General features: G+C 54.0%; 1 protein-coding gene across 3 annotated transcripts; it reads left to right on the top strand.

Moving 5' to 3' along the window:
• The first annotated feature begins 3,650 nt into the window (after positions 1–3,650).
• Positions 3,651–12,925, top strand: SLC35C2 (solute carrier family 35 member C2). Of its 3 annotated transcripts, none has more exons than XM_037877153.2 (9): positions 3,667–3,873; positions 4,487–4,637; positions 8,699–8,762; positions 9,002–9,074; positions 9,296–9,464; positions 9,722–9,805; positions 11,068–11,243; positions 11,994–12,123; positions 12,328–12,925. In XM_037877153.2, exons 1-9 carry the CDS (start codon positions 3,754–3,756, stop codon positions 12,447–12,449), a joined length of 1,089 nt encoding a protein of 362 aa, XP_037733081.1. In that variant the 5' UTR covers positions 3,667–3,753; the 3' UTR covers positions 12,450–12,925. The 3 variants fall into 3 exon arrangements, with proteins under 3 accessions (XP_043382653.1, XP_037733081.1, XP_043382654.1); XM_043526719.1 differs by lacking the exon at positions 3,667–3,873 and adding an exon at positions 4,384–4,403; XM_043526718.1 differs by lacking the exon at positions 9,722–9,805 and having other exon boundaries at positions 3,651–3,873.
• The last annotated feature ends 10,860 nt before the right edge of the window (positions 12,926–23,785 follow it).

A 23,785-nucleotide genomic window follows, 5' to 3' on the forward strand; every position in this document is an offset into this window, starting at 1 on the left:
AATCCTTCTCCAGGTACCACTTCCCATCCCAGAAAGTTCCCCACCTACAAGGCAGGCGATGATACAGAGGCCTTCTTAGAAAACTTCGAAAGGGCCTGCCTTGGGTACAGCATCTCTACAGATAAATACATGGTAGAGCTGAGGCCGCAGCTCAGTGGACCCTTAGCTGAAGTGGCGGCTGAAATGCCTCGCATAAACCAGTATGAACTGTTTAAAACCAAGGCGAGAGTCAGAATGGGGCTAACACCCGAGCATTCCCGTCGGCGGTTCAGAGCCCTAAGGTGGAAACCAGATGTGTCATTTACCCAACATGCCTACCACATTGTGAAACATTGGGATGCCTGGATATCGGGAGCAAGTGTTAAATCTCCAGAAGATTTGCCCTTCCTAATGCAAATGGAGCAGTTCTTAGAGGGTGTTCCTGAGGAAATAGAAAGATACATCCTAGATGGGAAGCCCAAAACTGTAATCGAGGTGGGAGAGATTGGAGCCAAATGGGTGGAGGTGGCAGAAAAGAAAAAAACTGGTCGCAGTTGGAGAGGATACCAGAAGGGACATCCTCAGACCACACCCTACTACCGGGGGCAGCCCAAGGCCCCAGCTACCCCCCAAGGAACCCTCCAGACACATTATTGTCCTACCACACCGTTCTCCAGCAACCGACCTCGCCCCAGTGACCCGTCAGCTGGACGATGTTTTAAATGTAACGAGCCGGGGCATGTAAAGGCCAACTGCCCCAAGAACCCCAACAGATTGCAGTTCATTGCACCAGAATCACACCAGAGGTCCTCAGGCCCAGATATCTCCCAGATACCCTCAGAGCGGAGGGAAACTGTGAGTGTGGGCGGGAAGAAGGTCACCGCGTAGAGGGACACCGGCGCACAAGTGTTGGCTATCCATGCTTCCTTAGTGGATCCCAATTTAATCGACCCAGAGATCCAAGTGACAATTCAACCCTTCAAGTCCAACTCTTTCCATTTGTCTAAGCCAAGTTGCCTGTCCAGTACAAGGGCTGGTCAGGAACGTGGACCTTTGCAGTCTATGATGATTATCCCATCCCCATGCTGTTGGGGGAAGACTTGGCCAATCATGCGAAGCTAGCCAAGAGGGTGGGAATGGTCAACCGCAGCCAGGCTAAGCAAGCCATCACGCCTAGCTCTGTTCCGGAAACTTCTACCAGGACCTGGTCAGAGGTGATGGACCAGGACCCCAGGCCAATGTCTGCAACAGCAGTAGTGGATCCAGTCCCAGAGACCCAGACAGAGCCAGTCCCAGAACCGGAACCAGCAGAACAACCAGCACCAGACCCATTCCCAGCACTGAATCCCGTACTTGCAACCCCAACACAAGAGGGCCCCAGCAAACCCTATACAGGGAGCTGGGGGGGGAGGGGCGGCACTGGGCCGTACCACCTGCTGTGGGGAAAGACAGAGGCTCTACCTACCGCTTGCTGGACAAGGAGAAAGGGAGGTGAGCTGTAGGGTACAGCCCGCTGGGGAGGGGGAAGGAAAGGCGGGCTCTTCTGTACCGCCCGCTGAGCGGAAAAGCGGGGCTGAACGGTACCGCCCACAGAGGGGTCTGTCCAGTACTGCTCACTGAGGGGGGAGGTTGTAGGGTACCACCCGCTACGGGGACGGGTGGAGCTGCACCTACCGCCTGCTGGGGAAGGGGAAGGAGAGGCGAGCTGTATGGTACCGCCCACTAAGGCGGACTGCTAAGGGGGGGCTGTGCCCACCGCCCGCGGGGAGGGGGAGGCGGGCTGTACGTGCACGGTACAGCCCGCTGGGGGGACAGTAGAGGGGACTGTTGGGCACCACGGGCTGCGAAGGGGGGGCTGTGCCCACCGCCCGCGGGGAAGGGGAGGCGGAGGCGGGCTGTACGTGCACGGTACAGCCCGCTGGCGGGACAGTAGAGGGGAGTGTCGGGCACCACGGGCTGCGAAGGGGGGGCTGTGCCCGCCGCCCGCGGGGAGGGGGAGGCGGGCTGTACGTGCACGGTACAGCCCGCTGGGGGGACAGTAGAGGGGACTGTCGGGCACCAAGGGCTGCGAAGGGGGGGCTGTGCCCGCCGCCTGCAGGGAGGGGGAGGGGGAGGGGGAGGGGGAGGCGGGCTGTACGTGCACGGTACAGCCTGCTGGGGGGACAGTAGAGGGGAGTGTCGGGCACCACGGGCTGCGAAGGGGGGCTGTGCCCGCCGCCCGCGGGGGAGGGGGAGGCGGGCTGTACGTGCACGGTACAGCCTGCTGGGGGGACAGTAGAGGGGACTGTCGGGCACCACGGGCTGCGAAGGGGGGGCTGTGCCCGCCGGCCGGGGGGAGGGGAAGGCGGGCTGTACGTGCACGGTACAGCCCGCTGGGGGGACAGTAGAGGGGAGTGTCGGGCACCACGGGCTGCGAAGGGGGGACTGTGCCCGCCGCCCGCGGGGAGGGGGAGGGGGAGGCGGGCTGTACGTGCACGGTACAGCCTGCTGGGGGGACAGTAGAGGGGAATGTCGGGCACCACGGGCTGCGAAGGGGGGGCTGTGCCCGCCGCCTGCAGGGAGGGGGAGGGGGAGGCGGAGGCGGGCTGTACGTGCACGGTACAGCCCGCTGGGGGGACAGTAGAGGGGACTGTCGGGCACCACAGGCTGCGAAGGGGGGGCTGTGCTCCCCGCCCGCGGGGAGGGGGAGGCGGGCTGTACGTGCACGGTACAGCCTGCTGGGGGGACAGTAGAGGGGAGTGTCGGGCACCACGGGCTGCGAAGGGGGGGCTGTGCCCCCCGCCTGCAGGGAGGGGGAGGCGGGCTGTACGTGCACGGTACAGCCCGCTGGGGGGACAGTAGAGGGGAGTGTCGGGCACCACAGGCTGCGAAGGGGGGGCTGTGCCCGCCGCCTGCTGGGTGGGGGAGGGGGAGGCGGGCTGTACGTGCACGGTACAGCCCGCTGGGGGGACAGTAGAGGGGACTGTCGGGCACCACAGGCTGCGAAGGGGGGGCTGTGCCCGCCGCCTGCAGGGAGGGGGAGGGGGAGGCGGGCTGTACGTGCACGGTACAGCCCGCTGGGGGGACAGTAGAGGGGAGTGTCGGGCACCACGGGCTGCGAAGGGGGGGCTGTGCCCGCCGCCTGCAGGGGAGGGGGAGGGGGAGGCGGGCTGTACGTGCACGGTACAGCCCGCTGGGGGGACAGTAGAGGGGACTGTCGGGCACCACGGGCTGCGAAGGGGGGGCTGTGCCCGCCGCCTGCGGGGAGGGGGAGGGGGAGGCGGGCTGTACGTGCACGGTACAGCCCGCTGGGGGGACAGTAGAGGGGAGTGTCGGGCACCACGGGCTGCGAAGGGGGGGCTGTGCCCGCCGCCCGCGGGGAGGGGGAGGCGGGCTGTACGTGCACGGTACAGCCCGCTGGGGGGACAGTAGAGGGGACTGTCGGGCACCAGGAGCTGCGCGCCGAGGGCGGCCCGCGGAGGGGGAGGGTCCGGGGGTCCCCGCGGGGGCTCGGGGAGCCCCGGGCGCCGCTCACGGGCCGGGGCCGGTTCCCTGACGCTCCGCGCGGGGACGCGTCAGCAGGAGGCCGGGGAAGGGGCGGGCCGGGCCGGTCTTTGCCCCGCGCCGGGGGAAGGGGCGGGAGCGCGGGCGGAGGTGGAGCCCCAGCGGCCCGCGCTCCCCCGGGTGAGGCCTGGGCTGCGCCCCTCACCGCTGCCTCTGCGGGGCGCTGGGCCGCAGGGTCCCGCTCGGGAGCGCGGCCGCCCCGGGGCCTGTGCCCGAGCCCCGCGCTGCGCCATGGGCCGGCGGCCGCCGGGCGGGGCCGTGCTGGGGCGGGCGGCGCTGACGCTGGGGCTGGTGCTGCTCTATTACTGCTTCTCCATCGGCATCACCTTCTACAACCAGTGGCTGATGAGGGTAACTCGGGCCGGGCCGCCCCGGGGGGCGGGGACGGGGCCCGGCAGCCGCGGCGGGGAGGGGGCCCCCCCGGGAGGCGGGGAGGGGGCCCGGCAGCCGCGGCGGGGAGGGGGCCCCCCCGGGGGGTGGGGAGGGGGCCCCCCCTGGGGGGCCCGGCAGCCGCGGTGGGGAGGGGGCCCCCCCGGGGGGCGGGGAGGGGGCCCGGCAGCCGCGGCGGGGAGGGGGCCCCCCCGGGGGGCGGGGAGGGGGCCCGGCAGCCGCGGTGGGGAGGGGGCCCCCCCGGGGGGTGGGGAGGGGGCCCGGCAGCCGCGGCGGGGGTGCTGCTGGGGCACAGTTGGTTCGCGTGGGGGTGCAAGAAGCCTGTTGGTGATGGGTGTGTGAGGAGCATGGGAGGGCCCGTGCAGGGGGGGTGGCAACAGGTGCTGGGTGACTTGGCGGGAGGTGGCAGGGCAGTCAGCAGTGCCTTCTGTGTCTTGTGACAGGATCTCTGTGTGTGTGTGTGTCTGGCTCCACTCCCTGCATCCGATGAAGTGAGCTGTAGCTCACAAAAGCTTATGCTCAGGTAAATTGGTTAGTCGCTAAGGTGCCACAAGTACTCCTTTTCTTTTTGCAGAGTTTCCATTTCCCTCTTTTTATGACCCTGCTGCACCTCCTGGTTATTTTCCTGCTCTCTGGTCTGACCAGGGCCCTGATGCATTGCTGCACCAAGAGGTCCCGTGTGGTGCTGACTTGGGCTGACTATCTCAGAAGGGCGGCTCCAACAGGTACAGTATGTACAGCCACAGAATGGAGGGCATTGCCACGGATTGGGGAGAGGAGAGAGCCCTCTACTTTTCTTCCCAACACAAAAATCTTTGTTAACTTACAGATAAAATTGGTGAAGTAACTAAAATAACAAATGGTATTTTACAAGTGAGCCTCAGCTTCTGGCATGGTACCTGGGTGCTGTGGCAGAAGAGTGTGGCTATCCATTCTGGAATGGCTTCATTTAAATTAAATTTTAAAATGTAGGTTTTCATGCTTTAACTATGTAGATGACGACTAGTACAATCCATACAGTATGCTTTATATTCATCTTGACGATAAATATGCTTTTGGGTTTTGATGTTACAGACTTTTGAATTGAAAAACTCAGTCATAAAAACTGCCAGGGAATCCTCGTGGGTGTGGTAGCTTGGTAGGAGACATTTAGGGCTGTTGGCACCTGGTAAAATGTGAGAAGCAGCTTGGGATGTGGGATAAGCACCTTCACTGAATGGCTTCTGCTATAATGACCAGGAATTAAATAGTTCATGCAGCTGATGTTTAATTTATCACAATTAGGTTTTGGAGTTAATATCTGTTGTAATTAAAGTGCCAGTTCGCACCTGTTAGAATAATTGTTTCTGGATATCTGCAGTAAGTTTACAGTCAGGCCATGTTTTCAAGACTTTCCTATAGCTGTGAGGGCTATATTGAATTATTTCATGAAAATTGAAATGCTGGAGCATGATTCAGCCTTGTCACGGAGTCCCTGGGCGATGCTCTGGAACTGCTCCCCATGAAGCCAGGCAGGACTCTGGGGAAGTCTCCTTTCTGTAAGCAGCCTGTCTTCAGGACACAAAGCTCACACATCTTCCACCTTCCTGGGTCTGACCTCGGAGCATTCAGCATCCTCTGCCCCTCCGTGCGCTTCCCACAGCGAGTCCACCGAGGCGGGGTCCTGGGGAAGCCAGAGGGTCCTGCCCCCCAACTTCGCAGTCAGACGTGACTCTCAGCCAGCCAGTAAAACAGAGGTTTATTAGAGGACAGGAACATGGTCTAAAACAGAGTTGTAGGTGCAGAGAACCGTACCCCTCAGCTGGGTCCATTTTGGGGGACAGTGAGCCAGACAACCACTCCTGCACTTCACTCCATGTCCCAGCCAGCCCCAAACTGAAACTCTCTTCAGCCCCCCTTCCTCTGGGCTTTCCCCTTTCCCTGGCCAGGAGGTCACCTGATTCCTTTGTTCTCCAACCCTTTAGCTCTCACCTCACAGGGGGGAAGGGCCCAGGCCATCGGTTGCCAGGAAACAGGGTGTCAGCTAATTCTCTGTGTCCAGACCCCTGCACACACCTGCCCTCTAGGGCTCTGCAATGATCATACTCCCTTACCCCACCCCCTAGATACTTAAGAACTGCATAGGGGAAACTGAGGCACTCCCACACTATTCAGAGGAAACATTAAGAACAGTCCCGCTTCGTCACAAGCCTCACCTCAGTCCCTGGAAAAATCATGGAGCAGGTCCTCGAGGAATCAATTCTGAAGCACTTAGAGGAGAGGGAAGTGATCAGGAACAGTCAGCATGGATTCACCAAGGGCAAGCCATGCCTGATTAATCTAATTGCCTTATATGACGAGATAACTGGCTCTGTGGATGAGGGGAAAGCAGTGGACGTGTTGTTCCTTGACTTTTGCAAAGCTTTTGACACGGTCTCCCACAGTATTCTTGCTAGCAAGTTAAAGAAGTATGGGCTGGATGAATGGACTATAAGGTGGATAGAAAGCTGGCTAGATTGTCGGGCTCAACAGGTAGTGATCAATGGCTCCATGTCTAGTTGGCAGCCGGTATCAAGTGGAGTGCCCCAAGGGTCGGTCCTGGGGCTGGTTTTGTTCAATATCTTCATAAATTATCTGGAGGATGGTGTGGATTGCACCTTCTGCAAGTTTGCAGATGACACTAAACTGGAAGGAGTGGTAGATATGCTGGAGGGTAGGGATGGGATACAGAGGGCCCTAGACAAATTAGAGGATTGGGCCAAAAGAAATCTGATGAGGTTCAACAAGGACAAGTGCAGAGTCCTGCACTTAGGACGGAAGAATCCCATGCACTGCTACAGACTAGGGACCAAATGGCTAGGCAGCAGTTCTGCACAAAAGGACCTAGGGGTTACAGTGGACGAGAAGCTGGATATGAGTCAACAGTGTGCCGTTGTTGCCAAGAAGGCCAATGGCATTTTGGGCTGTATAAGTAGGGGCATTGCCAGCAGATCAAGGGACGTGATCATTCCCCTCTATTTGACATTGGTGAGGCCTCATCTGGAGTACTTGTGTCCAGTTTTGGGCCCCACACTACAAGAAGGATGTGGAAAAATTGGAAAGAGTCCAACGAAGGGCAACCAAAATGATTAGGGGACTGGAACACATGACTTGTGAGGAGAGGCTGAGGGAACTGGGATTGTTTAGTCTGCGGAAGAGAAGAATGAGGGGGGATTTGATAGCTGCTTTCAACTATCTGAAAGGGGTTCCAAAGAGGATGGATCTAGACTGTTCTCAGTGGTAGCAGATGACAGAACAAGGAGTAATGGTCTCAAGTTGCAGTGGGGGAGGTTTAGGTTGGATATTAAGAAAAACTTTTTCACTAGGAGGGTGGTGAAACACTGGAATGCGTTACCTAGGGAGGTGGTGGAATCTCCTTCCTTAGAAGTTTTTAAGGTCAGGCTTGACAAAGCCCTGGCTGGGATGATTTAGTTGGGGATTGGTCCTGGTTTGAGCAGGGGGTTGGATTCGATGACCTCCTGAGGTCCCTTCCAACCCTGATATTCTATGATTCAGCAGGAAGGAATAGATTCTGTGGCTGCAGAATGGACAGGACCCTGGATATATCCTTCAAACATGAACCTACAGCTTTAACATTAAAAAGACTTGAAGTGACCAGTTAAGACAATTTACAGCAATATTCTGCAATGCTGACCGTTTGTGTATTTCATTAACCATGATACAGAGATGTGGAAATTCACTTAATTAGCCTTATCTTTCATCTTAGTTTCATACTTGCCATCTGTAATAGAGACAATTAGTGTACATAGTCCAAGTTATGTCTATGTTTGTATTGAAGGACTTGCATGTTAATATACAAAATGTAGAGTCATAAACTATTTGTGGAAATTATTTTTCTGGGTCACTCCCAGTCCTTTAAGATGAGTGAAGTATTTACACTAGTTATTTCAACAAGTTTTAGTCAAGAGGGTTTTTTGGGTGGGAATTTTATTTTTATTTATTTATTTATTTTATTTATTTTTTTTGGCCATCGTGATGCACAAATTCGTAATTCTTAGGCTCAGCTGCTGCAATTTTCGATATATAGAAGTAAAGGCATATGGCCTGATAAATGTCCAGCTAGTTCAGAACACAGCACCTTTCCTACTCAGCTGCATAGGTTTCTGGCAACACAGGTTTGATCTTTTCTGCACTGGCTCTCCTCTGAACAGAGTCTGGTCCATGGTCACTGTCGTGACTTACAGAACCCTGCCCTGGTTCCTTGAGAGACCGTCTCCCTCCTTATGTGACCACATCCTCCCTCTTTCCTGTGTTCCACAGAAGCAATAAAATTGTTGGCCACAGAGGGAGGTTCATGGATGGGGCCCAGGATCTTCACGGGAGTCATACCTAGATGAGAGACTATCCTGCCAAATGAAATCAGACTGAGCACTACATTGGTGCATTCAGAGCTAAACGTAGAATCCTCCCTTCACTCCAGCTTCCATGTAGTAGCCCTTCACTCTCACCCTGCTAAATTCTGAAAAGGTTTAAAAAAATGCGGACCCTCAATGCTCCTAAACACAGGGAGTGGAGAGATCATTGTTAGAACTCTTACTCATGGGAAGCACTCAGATATTAAAGTGATGGGCACTAATCAAAGAATAGGCTTGAGAGAAAAATACAAGGACCCTTTAATGTTTTCATCAGGTTGACCTAGGAGACTCTGTCTAGGCACATTGAGTTGTCTGGGGCAGCAGGGCATGCTTGACAACACATTCTGATTTGGTGAAAGGACATTAATGCTGAGGGGTTCTTGTTTCTTTAGCATTGTCGACTGCCTTGGACATTGGGTTGAGCAATTGGAGCTTCCTGTACATCACAGTATCCCTGTAAGTAGCAGCCCCATATCCACCCTGGGAGACATGAGTAGTGGGTTTGGTGAGTGCTCTTGCAGAGCCAGGCAGCGGGTCCAGGCCTGAGCACCAGGCCTTATAGGGGCGATCTTCAGGTTCCAGACCTGTGGAGATGGATATTGGTTTGGGGCTGGGTGGTCTGGCTTCCCAAGGTGTTGTGTTGGGAAGTGCCACATGATGCTGGAGAATGATTGATTGTGTTTTGGCCTTTACAGCTACACAATGACAAAATCCTCTGCTATCCTCTTCATCCTGCTCTTCTCCCTGATCTTCAAACTGGAGGAGCTGGTAAGGGCTCTAGTGTTATGAGCCCCTTGGGGAGGCAGCTGGTCAGGGCTCAAGGTGTGGGGATGGGTGTAGGTGAGGGCCTGGATTCTGAGATGGGGGAGGGAGGAAGGGGACTGTGAGGGGAAGCAGCTGCCTGATTAATGGGTCTGGAGGAGATGAGCAACTTGTCCTTATGCAGCCTTGGAAGCCTCCATGGTGATGTTATGTTTGTTCTCGCTCAGAGGATGGCGCTGGTGCTGGTGGTTCTGCTCATTGCTGGGGGACTCTTCATGTTCACGTACGAGTCCACACAGTTCAACATGGAGGGGTTTGCGCTGGTGCTGGGTGCCTCATTCCTTGGGGGCATTCGCTGGACTCTCACCCAGATGCTAATGCAGAAGGCCGAGTTGGGTACGTTGGGAGGCGGGGCATGGAGGGGTAGTAGCATCCCTAGTGCAAGGGGAGGGAAAGGGGAGGTGGCAGCCCCTGGGGCAGGGGAGGAAATGGGGAGGTGGGGGTGTGGCAGTCCCTGGGGCGGGAGGCAGAAGCTGTCATTGGGACATGGGATAGGGTGTTTGCCCTAGGAACAGAGTCAGTAAAGGCTTCTTTATGGGCTGCCTCTTCACCCAAATTTTGCTGACAGGTCTGCCCCAACTCTCCTCCCACAGGGCTTCAGAATCCTATTGACACCATGTTCCACCTGCAGCCTCTTATGTTCCTGGGGCTCTTCCCTCTCTTTGCTGTGTTTGAGGGTGAGTTGGCTGGTGACAGGAGGGGCTCTTTCTGGGGGCTGCTGGGGGATCACTAGGCAGTTTGCTGCAATGGAGATGAACTGTATAGACAAGGGAACAACTTCCTGAATTTGCAAACTAGGTAGTGTTAAAGCAGCTAAACCTGAAACATTACTGATCCCCTTCGTGGTCTTCCTTGAGGGGACCCACTTTAGGTTTAGGGCTTCTCAGGTGGAGACCCATGCTGCTCTCCCAACAGACCGAGGGTTTGGGCTTGCAGTTCCTCTGCATCTCGCTACGCCAGTTGCCAGCCAGCCTTCGCAAAACAAAATACATTTTATTCTTAGGGTAAAAGTATCAGAGAAAAAACACACACAAAAATAAACCTAACCTGCATGCATTCTAAAAGCTTACCAGAGGTCACCCCCCAGCTCCAGCATAGGCCTGTCGAAGGTGTCAGTCTTTCACACCTCTTGGCTGGGTTTGCTCTCCTGGTTGCCAGTTCATGTCAGAAAGAAAAGGATTACTTGTGGCACCTTAGAGACTAACCAATTTATTTGAGCATAAGCTTTCGTGAGCTACAGCTCACTTCATCGGATGCATTCAGTGGAAAATACAGTGAGGAGAGTTATATACATATTCATGTCAGGTTTCATGTCAAGAACCAGAACCTCCTAGGGACAGTTCAGTGCTTTCTTTGTATGGTTTGGGCCTTCGAGCTCTGGCCTCCTGTAACAAACTGTCACAGCTCAGTGGCCCTCTCCTCAGGGAGAAGCTTCCAAACACTAGGTTTTTTGCATCACCACTGTTGGGGAATTTGCGTTAGTCACCCCTTAGTGGTTCCAGCTTCTTGAGAAAACCCATCCACAGTAAGCCAGGAACACACAAATATAGATCACCGGGATTGATACAAATGATTATGAATACTCTGCAGTTCATACTGTCTGGCCCATCTCTATATAATGACGTTTTGAGGTTTTCCTTTTGTAAGCATAATATACAAGAGGGTCCTCAAAGATGCTGCATGTGGTTGCAATATGTGTCATGGTAGGGACCTGCGGGCCCAGGAACCCGAGGGGCTAAGGCAACCCCTGTGCTGGCGAAGTGTTGAGTACTGGGTCAGCACTCCTGGTGTGGGGGGGTACAAGCGACAGCACCTCTCCTGGTATAGGGCAGAGAGGTACAGAGGATGGCAGTCACTTTCCTACTGATCAGTAGGGAAAGTGCTCCATTATCCCCCTGTGTCAGTCTTTCCTGCCCTGCTCCCCTTCTCTTGGTTTCAGGGTTGCCCCTATCTACGTCGGAGAAGTTGTTCCGTTTCCATGAGGCAGGGCTGTTGCTCAGTGTGGTGGGGAAGCTCTCCTTAGGGGGGTTTCTTGCTTTCGGCCTGGGCTTCTCTGAGTTCCTCTTGGTCTCCAGAACCTCCAGCCTCACTCTCTCCATTGCTGGCATTTTTAAGGTATGGAGCTATGATTTATGTGGTAGTGCAGGTTTGCCCAGACTGGCCCAGTCCAGACTGCTCCAGAGCAGTGTAACCTGCTCAGAGGTCCTAGGAAACCAATTTCTGACACCTCACCTGCACTGCGGCTGCCACCCCCTGCCTCCCTATCCCTGCAGTTCTAGCTGCTTCAACTGTACTGGACTCCTGCAATGCCCCCTGCCCACCCCCCATATGGATCCTACAGCAGCCTCCATCAGTGAAGGGCAGAGGCCAAAGGCTTTCCTGCCAGAAGGTATCAGTGAGGTCCAGAGGTTGGTGGGGTTCAGAATGTGTATGAAGAGTAAAAGACCCACAGTTACATTAGTGGGGATAAACACTCCTGCTTTAAGGCATGGGGCTTGCATTCATTAATGGGGTTTGGGTGACTCCCCTGGCACAGGCAGTCCCAGGCTCCCTTCTGTACAGTTTCCTGCCCCTTCCTTGGAGACTGAACACAATGGCCCACGCTCTGATCTGGTAGACGCTGTATTCCCTTGCGTCCTGGCCTTGCAGGTGGGGGCAGGTGCAGCCCCCAGAGCACTGGTGTCCTTTCTCATCTTTCTGGGATCTATTTTTTAAAACACTTCCACGTGGTCAACGTTGGCACTCTGAGGAGGGAGCACAGGCAGGGCTGTTTGAGCGTCTTGTACGCAGTTCACCCACTCCTCCTCACTCCTTGGCTTCACCCATATCCTGCCCTACCATCTGTCATGTTCTCTCTGTTTCAAGGAAATCTGCACCTTGCTGCTGGCCACTCACTTGCTCGGAGACCATCTGAACCTCCTGAACTGGGTGGGCTTTGCTGTCTGCCTATCGGGAATCTCCCTGCACGTCACTCTCAAAGCATTCAGTTCGAAAGGTAATGTTGGTGAAGCCCCTGGTCTCTGCAGGAGCCTTTTCCTGCCTACGGCATGCCCCTCCCTGCCTGCACTAGTGCATCCATGATGAGCCCGGGGTGGGCCTGAGGCCTCTGTAGAGAGGGGCGGGACTAAGGCCTCTGCTGTGTGCATTTCAGTGGGAAAACACTACCAGTTTAGTCACTAAACAGTCTGTCTGTGTCTAGGTGAAAAGGAGTCAAAGCTACACAAAGAGACCAGCTCCAGCCCTGACCTGGAGCTGCTGCTGCGGCGCAGTGAGGCTGAAGAGGAGGAGGAGGAAGAAGTTGGAACCGAGCTACAGCACTAACTCGGCACTGAGCACAGCGCCTCTGCTGCATCTGATCATCAGACACGACTGACAGATGAGCAGCAAACAGGTCCAAGAATCTTGGGCTGCCAGCTCCTTGAGTTTGGGCACATGAAAAGGGATGGAGCTGGAGCTAGTGAGGGACCTACTTCTCAGTACCCACAGCCCAGATCCATGGAGTCTGTTTGGGTGAAACAGGCAGCACTATGCGCTTCCCCTTAAAAGGGATTGGAAGAGAAACCCCCCGGCTGTAGTGTGGGGGATGGGGCGGGGAAATTCAGATTGTAGAGCAAGGGGAGCCCACAGGCTGCAGGTCAAGGAGATGAGGATCAGGGCTCACTATGGACTCTTTCTCCAACTTGTTCTGGTGTTGGCTCCAAAGAGAGAAGGCAGAAGGGCCCCTTTGGGGCTCTTTCCCCACAGCTTTGTCACTGAGAGCCCTTACGTTCTCTGAAGATGATGGTGATATAGAAAATCTGGGACTTGCCCCCATGGGGCAGCCATTGTACCCAGTAACCTGTCCAGTCCCAGCACACAATGTGAAGAGAGGATACTCTCTACTTTTCAGAGTAACAGCCGTGTTAGTCTGTATTCGTAAAAAGAAAAGGAGTACTTGTGGCACCTTAGAGACTAACCAGTTTATTTGAGCATGAGCTTTCGTGAGCTACAGCTCACTTCATCGGATGCATAGCATATCGTGGCTATGCATCCGATGAAGTGAGCTGTAGCTCACGAAAGCTCATGCTCAAATAAACTGGTTAGTCTCTAAGGTGCCACAAGTACTCCTTTTCTTTTTACTCTCTACTTGTTATTGGGGACCAATCCAGGCAGGATACTCAGGGAAAGATGTGCACTGCTGGCCCCGTGGGGCTCTGCAGGGCATTAAGGGCCAGGGCATCCAGGCAGCAAATTTCTTTATTGAAAAGAGTTCTGATTTTTCACAGAAATAAATGATTGGCCAGCTTCCTCCTCTGCATGCAGCTGAATGTGTGTGCACCTGTTACAGAAAAGCAGAGGCAATTCCCACTCCCTCCATCCAAGCCGTTACCTCTATCCCGGCACCGTCCTGTGAGGTGTTCATACTGCCACTTGCACAGAGAGTCTCCTTGGCCTGGCACACAACGTGATTTAGGCTGCAGTAGGCAGGTGTCAGTGTAGAGTGCTGAATGGCACTGGTCTGCAGCCTCCTTTCCTCTCTAGGAAGTAATACAGAGAACTGCAAGGTGTCTCACCTTTGCACTGGGTCCTCCCCAGCATGCCTGAAGAGGAAGCTCTGCTCCCTGCTGACTTGCACCAGTAGGAGGTAGAAGAGGACTATCTCCTAGGAGCCCATGTAGCAAGGAGGAGGCAAAGGTTTTAGTGTCATGGGTTCTTGCAGGAGCTTGCACTCTGTAACTGCCCTTGGTTTCAGGCAATAACTCCTCCTTCTGCCAGGGAAAGGGGAGGGCAGGTTAAGGGCCCAGCTGCACTTTCCTGGGAGCACAGGTTCAGTTATGGGTTTTGAGGATTAGTGTAGTGTTCCCAGAAATGGACAGCAGGCGGCACTACCACACCATATTCCAAAGCCACGTTGCCACCCAGCAAGAGAAGAGGTGGGGGAGGGGGGGTGAGAGAGAGAGAGAAGTAGGGCCCTACCAAATTCATGTCCGTGAAGAACACATCATGGACCATGAAATCAGACCTCCCTATGAAATCTAGCTATTGGAGGGAGAGGGGGGCAGGGCTTGGGGCACCTTGGCTGGGAACGCCTACCATTCACGGGGCTCCAGCTGCTAGTTCGCTGGGCTAGGGAGGGACAGGACTTCCTCTTCTCCTGCATGGCTGCTCTTGGGGAGGGGCGGGAGGGGGGGATCAGACCCATCTCTGGGTACCTCCCCCAGCTGCAGGAAGCTCCATGGCTGCTGCCTTCAGAGCCGAGCTCGCTGAAGAGAGAGTGGTAATCTTGCAACTCCCCTACAACAGCTTTGCGCCCCCCATGATCCTTTTCAGAGCCTGGGAGTGGGGCTCTCTGTTCTGTGAGCTGCTCTTACCCTGATTCTCAGATGACTCTCTCCTCAGAGCAATGTTCTGACACTGCCAGTGAGAGTCTGGCTGCCTCTCACTGATTTCACTCTTCTGATGGAAGTGCCAGAGCCATGACTGAACTTTAGAGTAACTGATTTGCACCTCCCAGGGCCTGGCAACTTTTCCATGAGAGAGAGAAACTAAAATCCCCATATGTCTGCCCTGCCCTGCTGGATGGAAGAGCTCAGAAATCTGCCTCTCCAAGATCTGGCAGCTGCTGCCAGGAGGGTTCAACACCATCTCATTTCAGGAGGGCAGAGAGGAAGCCTCAGCTCTGAGTGTCTTTGCTGTGGTTCCTTGCCTGGGCAGGGCAGAGTGGTGATAGCTGTGGCTCTACCATCCATTCTCGCACAGGCACTGTCTGACACTCTCTTCCCAGATCCCCTGTCTGGGAAGAGAATCATGGAGACACTTGCTGCTTCACTTTCTCTGCCCCAATTTCTGCTTTAGGAAGCTGGAGCCTGAGGCGGTGGATTATCATTAAGATGAAGCAGCATTCACCTCTATATGTCCAGTGCAGCTTCGCGCCAGGGTAGGAAGGTCTGAGGCTATGGGAGGGCACTCTGGTCCAGTTTTCTGTGAGGCTCACCAGTTAGGAGCTATGGTGGAACTATGTCCTCTCCTTTCCTGCCCCATGAATTATACATGCCCCTGTGGGGAGCTCAGTAATGCTTTTATTAATAGTTAATTACTCCCTGTTCCTCGGCGGGGAAATGAGCCTCACCGAGGTCTCATAAATCCAAGCAGGGACCCTGCGATAAAAGGCACTAGAAGTTCATTGTGGGGCACCTTCCGGAGCTGCCGATGCAGCCATGGCATTTAGTGAATAATGAATGCCTGTGGAAAGGAGGGGTCTGACCCTGCATGCTGGCACAACCAGCACCTGGATGCCTTCTGCTTTCTGAAGCCTCTTTGAGTGCTTTTCCTGTTGCTTGGTGGGGAGGTCTCCTGTGTTCTGAGCCATGGGTGTTTCTGAGGGGCTCCTGCATCTGGGAAGGCCCCTGCCTAGGGGAAAGTTCATGTTTTGCTCTCTAGAAATGAGACCATTGTCCCATTTTGCCTTGCTGTTCCCTATCAGGAACTTTGAGGGGCAGAGGATTGGATCACCATGTGGACAGGCAGCCTCTGTGGAGGGCTGGGCTAGCACTGTAGCTCACTGTGCTATGGACAGTGAACTTCATCCAGAATATAAAATAAATAAATAGGCTGGGTAACATGGAGCTGGGGATGCTGCCTGGTACTGGCAGCCCTCAACACCACAGTCGGGACCTGGCAGTGGGGGTGCAGGCCAGGAGAAGAGACTAGTGCCTCTGCCCCATCTCTAAGGAAGGGCTTGCAGGAATACTCGTCGATCTTTAGACAGTAGCAACCCCTGGCTCTGGTGCTGGCTCACAAAGTCGCAGTTGATGTCATTTTGGGGGGTTAAACTCATGTTTACCACAAACCAAACTGAAGTGAGGTGAAGGGTGCTGGCCTGGAGCCCTAGATACTGAGTTCTCTGCGCAGGGGCAAAGTAGGACAAGCAGCCTCCTTGTGGTCCTCCTCCCCAGGAGTCAGCGAGGCGCGTGCTCTCCAGTCAACCCATTGCACATGAGAGCTGTAGCACATGGAGGACGTTCCTCCCAGATGGTAACAACTGCATGGCTGTTCCCTGTGGGCCCTACTCGCTGTTGGCATCCTGTGACTGGACTCTGGTCAGCAGTGTCCCTCTTCCTAAGCAAAGTAACATGACAAATCAAAAAACTCTGATTTGAACTTGGAGGCCTGTTTCTCATTTCCCCTGAGACCCAGAGGGGAGAGATTCTGCCTTGGCCCATAAAGCGTGTGTCAGTCCCAGCACTGTAATTAGAGTTCTGTTTGACCTGGGTGAAGCCTAAAAAGTTAAATAATAATCACACTGTTCATAAGTGCTTGGCTTCCCTGGCCAAGTCTTTAGTGAGTCATGGAACCACATCCTCTCAGAGCCAAGTAATGCTACGGAAGGCATGCTACGGAACCATGTCATCTCCGAGCCGAGTCCCCGACGTGCCACGGAACCACGTCATCTCAGAGCCGAGCTCCCAGCCATGTCATCTCAGAGCTGAGCCCCCAACATGCTACGGAACCACGTCATCTGAGAGTTGAGCCCCAGCCATGTTGTCTCAGAGCCAAACCCGTGGGAATGCCACTGGAGCCATGTCATCTCAGAGCCTCACCTTGCCTGTGGTACCAGAGCCACGTCATCTTGGGGCTTATAAGGTGAGGGACCCACACCGGCCCAGTACTAACTATGAAGAAATTGCCAGGCCTTATTACATGCATTTGGCTATGCTGGTGTGGGCTGGGGGCTTCAGAAAACAACACAGTGAGCATCATGAGGGCTCACAAACTATTAAAGGGATACAACCCAAATTCTGTACACTATAACTTTTCCCACCCTGGTATTTTGTTTCCCCTTTGCTGTGCTGTATGTGACCTAGGATGGTGAGTTCCTTGGGGCAAGGACTGTGATCTGTTTATGGGATTTCTGTTGCATTCAGAAATCATGAGTCAGGTCCAAAAAGATCCTTGGATTAGTTTAAAAAAATTAGATTTTTAAAAAAAAAGAATAAATGTTGGGTTTGTTTCTTTGCCTTTGGGTCACTGAACCTTTGGGGGCTCTGATCTTTTAGGCTCCCTTGGAGTATGGGCTCCAGATTCTCTTCACCATGAGGAAGGCCAGTGATCTGCTTTAAAAATCTCTGCTGAGATTCTTTGTGATCACCTGACTCCAGGAGCTGGGGCTTTGATAAGAACATTATCACAAAACTTGCAGTAAAATCTCATGTTGGCCATACTGTTTTTCCCTGTATAGTGAAGTGTGAAGGATGGGGAGCTGCTCTTTATTAATTTATGGATACTGCATGTGGCTATTGGGATAGGTGCTGTATGACTATAGTGGGTTAGTCGGATGTTTACCATTTGCATATGTTGGTTTAGCTTAATAGCAGGCAGTTGGGAAATAAGCAGGAAGGTCTGACAATGGGTCTACATAAAACACTGGCTGGCTGAGGTTAAGAGTCGGTGGCTGAGCCATTACCTAGGAAGAATGAGATAACCAAGAATGAAGGATAAAGAATATAAAAAGATAGCTGACAGGAAGCTGAAAATGGGGAAGAGATTCCCTAGCCTGACACTCACAATTACCTGAGTGGTGGACTGAAATTTTTAGGCCTTGCTAAGCAGCCAGGGAATGGGAAAGTCTTAGGTAAGAGGTGTGTGTGTGTGTGTAGTCATTTTGTTTTTAAAAAAACTTTTTTCTTTTATGTTGTTCTTCATTGTTAAGATCAATTATACTTTGGTTTAAGGCGGCTGTTTTGGGTTTATATTCATGGGTAGCCACAGACTCCCAAAGGGAAGAACCACAGGTACTGAACCCAGTTGGCCCGCTGGAGTAAGCATGGTTGATCCACAGGGTTCTGTACCCTAAGACCTGATCTGAAAGGGGGAGAATCACAAGATTCTACTCCAGGGAGGTATGGGAAGAGGTCTGTCACCTGTGTAGGTGCATTCAGAGAGGCCAAAGAAGGGCTCAGAGGTGCAGTAAACTCTGGAACCGTGACATGAGGTCCCTAGTGTGGTTTTGGGGGCTGGACCAAAATCATGTTCCCAGGTCACCTGTCTTTACATAGTCTCAGCAGGTGACTGAGCCCAGGGGCTCTGGGCTATCACCCTCAGACTGAGTAGCAGCACCCTGAAAGTTGTATGATAAGCACAGGTCCTTCTACCACGCTAGACCTGAGTTAGGAGAGAGCGGAGCCCTATGAGGTGAGAGGGCCTGCATGTACTGCCCCGCAGAAATGCTGAGGAGAAAAGGGGATCACCTTTGTGAGCACAGACACTGTAGGAAGGGAGGAGTCTTGTACAGTGGAATTCACCCTGCAGAGTAGTTGAAAATTCCAGAATTGTACGTGCCAAACTATCCTCTACACTACAGGATAGTCTCCTGGGTGCTCATGTGTCAGGCCACTAGGGGGTATCTGCTCTCTCCTGGCCGCATGCAGGGGCACCAGGACTGGGATCCGCTTTCACAGCTGTGAGCACAGGGGAAGATGTATGTCAACAAATTAGCTGCAGAAATGAGTCTCCCACAATGGGAGCTGCAAACTCCAGAATGGCTGCGCTGGGTTTAGCCAGTGTAATGCTGGATGTAAATGTCATTTCTACAGGTGTCTGACCCAGGTTACCAAACAGTGGGCTGTAAGATTAAGTCCGATATCTTCCTCCCATTAAAACTGACCAAAGGGAGGGAATTCTCACATGCTGAACTGCTGTTGAGTGCTTGGTGTTGCCTGGGAAGTGAGACATTCCTGCTGGTTGTCAGTTTATCCTTGCCTTCCTTGCAAAGCATCCTCTGAGAGCCCACATTTTTGAGTGAGGGAGCACAGTGTGTGTCTGCCCCACATAGGCCCTGCCTCTCCCTACCCCTGAGAACCGAGATCTGTGGGTCTCTCCAGGCCTACGCTGCTCTGGCTTGCGGGTACTAGCGTCTCTGGCTCTCTCTTTCCCAGGCCTGACTCTCGTCTACTCCTGCCACTGCGGCTCTCTGCTGGGCTCCCCGTGCCCCCATGGGTATTGGCAGAGACACCATTACACGTGTCTGTCAAATGTTGTGCTAATGTTAATTTGCCAGGGTTGGTGCTGAGTGGGATGATTATTGACACAATATCTCCTGTGAGGCGAGGGTCTCCTACTCAGGAGGCCTCCCACCAGCCGTGGGAGCTGCTCAAAGAGCGAACCAGTGGGTAAGTCTCTCCCTAATGCAGACACTAGTGCATGTGTCATTTGGGACATACATAAAGGCTGACACCTCCACCCCTTCACTGTGGGGGCTTAGCCAGATCACTCCCCACTGCTCTCCTGGGTATTTCAAACTGAGGCATTCCCTGAAGCAGATGTGGTGCTGAATTGGGGCAGGGGTGGGGGTTGTGGGTGTGAGCCCAGTCTATGGTGGGTGTTCAGCAGAGAAGGGTAGCTGGGGCTGGGCTGCATAGGGGGACCAGATGGTCAGGAACAGTGGGAGTCAGGGGGGTTCCAAGCCCTGACCTCTCTGTCCTTGCTCTCATGTTATTGATCTCATCTCTCTGCTGGTGCTGGGGGGCTACTTACTCATCCTGTTTCTAATTATAAAGTGATATTAATGCTCTCTAACAGGAATGCCAATGGCTCTGGGCAACCAAGAGCACAAGAGAGACAGAGAAAACAGGGAAATGAAGCCGAGAAGGACTAGAAATGGAGACATGATTGAAATTAAAGCTGCCCCATCCAATGCTCCTCAGTGTGTGGTGCTGCCTCACTGAGAGCTGCTGCCCCTTTTGTGGCTCTGTGGGGCCTTCTGGAACGTATGCCTCCCCATGCTACTTGACAGTGAGCTCTGTGATTTGTTTGTAGTGAGCGTTTCTCCCCTGCCCTGCCCCGCCCCATGGCTCAGCCTCTAGGAAAGGAGCATCCATTGCCTCTTACTTCTCTCTGCATTTCTGCTCTTGCCCCTGGCTCACCACATCTGCAAGGCTCCTGTGATTCTCCTGGCAGGTGTGCTCTAGGGAACAAGGCCGAAGTGCTGTCTTTGGGGGAAAGTTCTCAGCTTCTCCAGTCCTGGGCTTTCCTAGGGAGGGGGCAGGAACCCTGGCTGGAGTGGGAGGGGTGGGGTGGTACTTCTGACTACACCAGCCCCAGTGTCTCCCAGCAGAGGAGGCGGGGGGGGGGGGTGCTGTAGGGAGCAGGCCAGGCTCGGTGAGGGGGGTGCTCCCAGATACTCTAGTTCCAGGCCCTCCCAACGGGGGTGCTGTAGGGAAGGTGGCAATGGGGGGGACACACTTTGCCTACTGGCAGTGAGTAGGGGCTTTGGTTGCTGCTCCTGGTTTGTGGGGAGGCCAATGCTGAGCTGAGCCAGATGCGAGGCAGTGTGGGGGCAGGGATGGCGGTCCTGAAGAATGTTTAAATCCCACCAGTGTCTAATTTAAACCCAGCCGTGAGCTCAGTGACACGATAAATAATTTTTAGTGCGACATCACCATTATATCACTAATTGCTTTATGCTACCTCTGGCCTGGGACATAAATTAACATTTGCTGATTCAGCTCTTTTTGTTGTTGTTTTCTGTAAAGGAAAGTAACCACACTGGAGTGCAGTCACCCAGTGTCCCCTGGCCAGGGGATGCCAGTCATCACGGGGCACTGGGCCCCTGCTCGGTGTGGTGGGGAGATTTCCCTCCTCCCTGCAGGGTGCTGGGCCCCCACTGGGTGCCGAGGGGAGATGTCACCTGGATGCTGAAGGGTGATTTCCCTCCAGGGTTCTTGGCATCTGACGGGTGCTGAGGGGTGATCGTCCCCACTCCAGGGGGTGGGGGACCTACTGGGTTCTGAGGGGAGATCTTACCTGGGGCCTATTCCCCTGCCCCTTGTTCTACAGGATGGGGAGCTGTTCCTCTTCCTTGGGCAAGAGATTTCTCTGTGGGCAGGGGGCAGTTCAGCTGCTCAGGGCCAAGGGAGCGTGGTCTCCCTTGGTGCCAGCTGAGCAGGGTCCCAGCTGATCTGAGTGACTCTGAAACGCAGTGCCTGGTGGGGTCACTGTGCCACACTCAGCTCAGACTATGGAGCTGGTGAGTTTCTGGGCATTCATGCCCCAGGGCTGAAGCAGAAGGGCACTGGCTCCTGTCCTTGTCATCTGCCTGAGTGACCCTGCTAGGGGAGAGCGCATTGTCCACAGCATACAGCACTGCCTGCCAGCAGCTGACACGGATGCCACTGCATCTGTCCTCTTGCTGCAGCTGTAACAAGCGCCTCCCCAGACATTCCATGGGACGTGTCCCCATGCCCGGATCCCTGAGTCACAGCTCAACCACAGCCATAGCCCTGGAAGAGACAACTCAGGCAGAATGTTTAGCCAGTGGTGCTGTCCCAGCCTGGTGAGCAAGGTGCGAGCTAGCTTACTGCTATCTCCACCCCAAGGGGGAGTGATTTGTGCCATGCCCAGGGCCAGGTTAGGGTGGCTAAGGGGTGCTCCCCACACTGACTTGTGTGTCCTGCTGCAGCTATGGAGCCCAGTGCATACGCCTTAGGCTGAGCATTTGCTTCCAGTTGGGACATCTCTGATGCCAGAGATTTTCTCCTTTCCTGGCCCAGACCCACCAACTGCTCAGTACATGAGTGTCAATCTGCCTCCTGCCCTACAGTCTAGCTCCATCCATGGGTGCAGGGGAATGGCAGCTCTGTGGCCCCCCCTCCTCTCCTTCCCCCCCACCCACACAGCTGGATGCTCCAGACCACAGCACTGAGGTCTTGGCCTTGCAGCCTCCATCAGAGAGCAGGCAGTGAATGCCAGGGAAGGATTTCTGCTCAATGTTGGGGCAGGGCCTGGTGGATGGGAAATGGAAAAGAGTCAGTGACTTTCTAGGGCAAACCTCTCTGAAAATGAAGGGAGGCCATGACATTCTCAGCTGTAGTGTTGCCCAAGTGGACACGTCCTGTGCAGTGATTTGTCCAAGCATCCAGGGCTGGCCACCATCTGTGTTTAGCATCTTTACTTCAGGCAGCCAGCAGAGAGCAAGGCTGTTAACTGCATGACAGGTCTGACTCCACCTAGCAGAGGGCAGTGTTGTGTGTATGCACGCACACACGAGTGCACACATACACTCAGCAGAGGGCAGTGTCGTGTACAGGTGCTGGCTCACTGTGGTCTCTGTGTCTCACCTGTGCATTCGGCTATCCCTCGAAGTAGGGATGATGTCTGCCAAGGGGGTTCACTGGTGGGTTTTTAAGTGGCTGAGGAGCTCAATTCGTGCTCTGCAGATTTTCCCACAGAAGTGACAGGTGTAATCTTGGAGGAGGCATAGTTGTCTGCTGAACTGTTGTGCCCTTCCTTCTTTTGTCGCTTCTCTGTCTCATGAGCACGTCTCTTCTCCTCAAAGTGAGCTGTGGCTTGGTGTATGATGTGGTGCCACCGTGTTCTGTTCTGTGCCAAGTCCTCCCAGTTTGTTGGGTTGATGCTTCCCTTTTTAAAGTTTACTTTTGGCATGTCTTCGAAGCGCTTCCGCTGCCCTCTGCAAGCCCTTCTTCCCTGACCTAACTGAGAGAAGAGTACTTGCTTCGGGAGGTGAGTGTCAGGCATACGTACACAGAGGCCAGCCCAGCAGAGTTGGTGTTTCATGACCTGCGCTTCTATACTGCTGATGTTGGCTATAGAGAGAAAGCTGATGTTAGTGCATCGGTCTTCCCATCTGATCCTGAGAATCCTCCTGAGGCAGCGCTGCTGGAACCACTCCAGCCACTTGAGATGTCGTCTGTAGGTTACCCAGGTCTCACACCCACGGAGAAGGGTGGGGATGACAACTGCCTTGTAAACCAAGATTTTGGTGCCTGTTTGCAGATCCCTATCATGGAAGACTTGTTTGAGTAGTCTTCCAAAGGATTTGCTGACGCAGCAGATCCTGTATTCAATTTCTGTGTCAATGCTGGCTGTTTGGGAGAGGTGGCTCCCAGGGTATGGAAAATGTCCACCTTTTCCAGGGGTTCTCTGCTGATGGTGATTTGTGGAGTACAAAGAGTAGTTTGTGCAAGTGAGGGCTGGTAGGGTACCTTTGTTTTCCCGATGTTGAGAGAGAGACCCAGGTTGTGATAGGCATCTGCAAAAAGAAGTAGGGTACTTTGCAGGTCAGCCTCTGTGTGCGCGAGAATGACACATCTGCATACTGAAGGTCAGTGATGCCAATTCTCGTGATCTTAGGTTTCGTTTGGAGACGTTGAGGGGTTGACCATCCATACAATACTTAATCCTGATTCCAGCAGGAAGGCGATCACAGATTAGAAGCAGGATCATGGCAAGGTAAATGGAGAAGAGTGTTGGAGGAATGACACAGCTCTGCTTGACACCAGTGTGAATAATGAACGGTTCGGTCTCTTAGCCGTTGCATAGAATGGTGGCAGTCATCCCATCATGGAGTAGTCTGATGATGGAAATTAATTTCTGTGGATAGCCAAACCTATACAGCACCTTCCATAGGGCATCACGATTGGTAGAGTCCAAGGCCTTGGTTAGAATGATGAATGCCATGAACAGTTCCAGGTGTTGCTCTCTGCACTTCTCCTGAATCTGTCGTGCCACGAAGATCAAGTTGGTTGTATCTCAAGATGGCCTGAAGCCACATTGTGATTCAGGGAGGAGTTCCTTGGCAAGGGGGAGAAGACTGTTTAGTAGGATCTGGCAAGGATGGAGAGGAGGACAGTTCCTCTGTAGTTCCCACACAAAGATTTGTC

Source organism: Chelonia mydas, chromosome 13 (genome assembly GCF_015237465.2).
Source record: "Chelonia mydas isolate rCheMyd1 chromosome 13, rCheMyd1.pri.v2, whole genome shotgun sequence".
NCBI classification, from domain to species: domain Eukaryota; kingdom Metazoa; phylum Chordata; order Testudines; family Cheloniidae; genus Chelonia; species Chelonia mydas.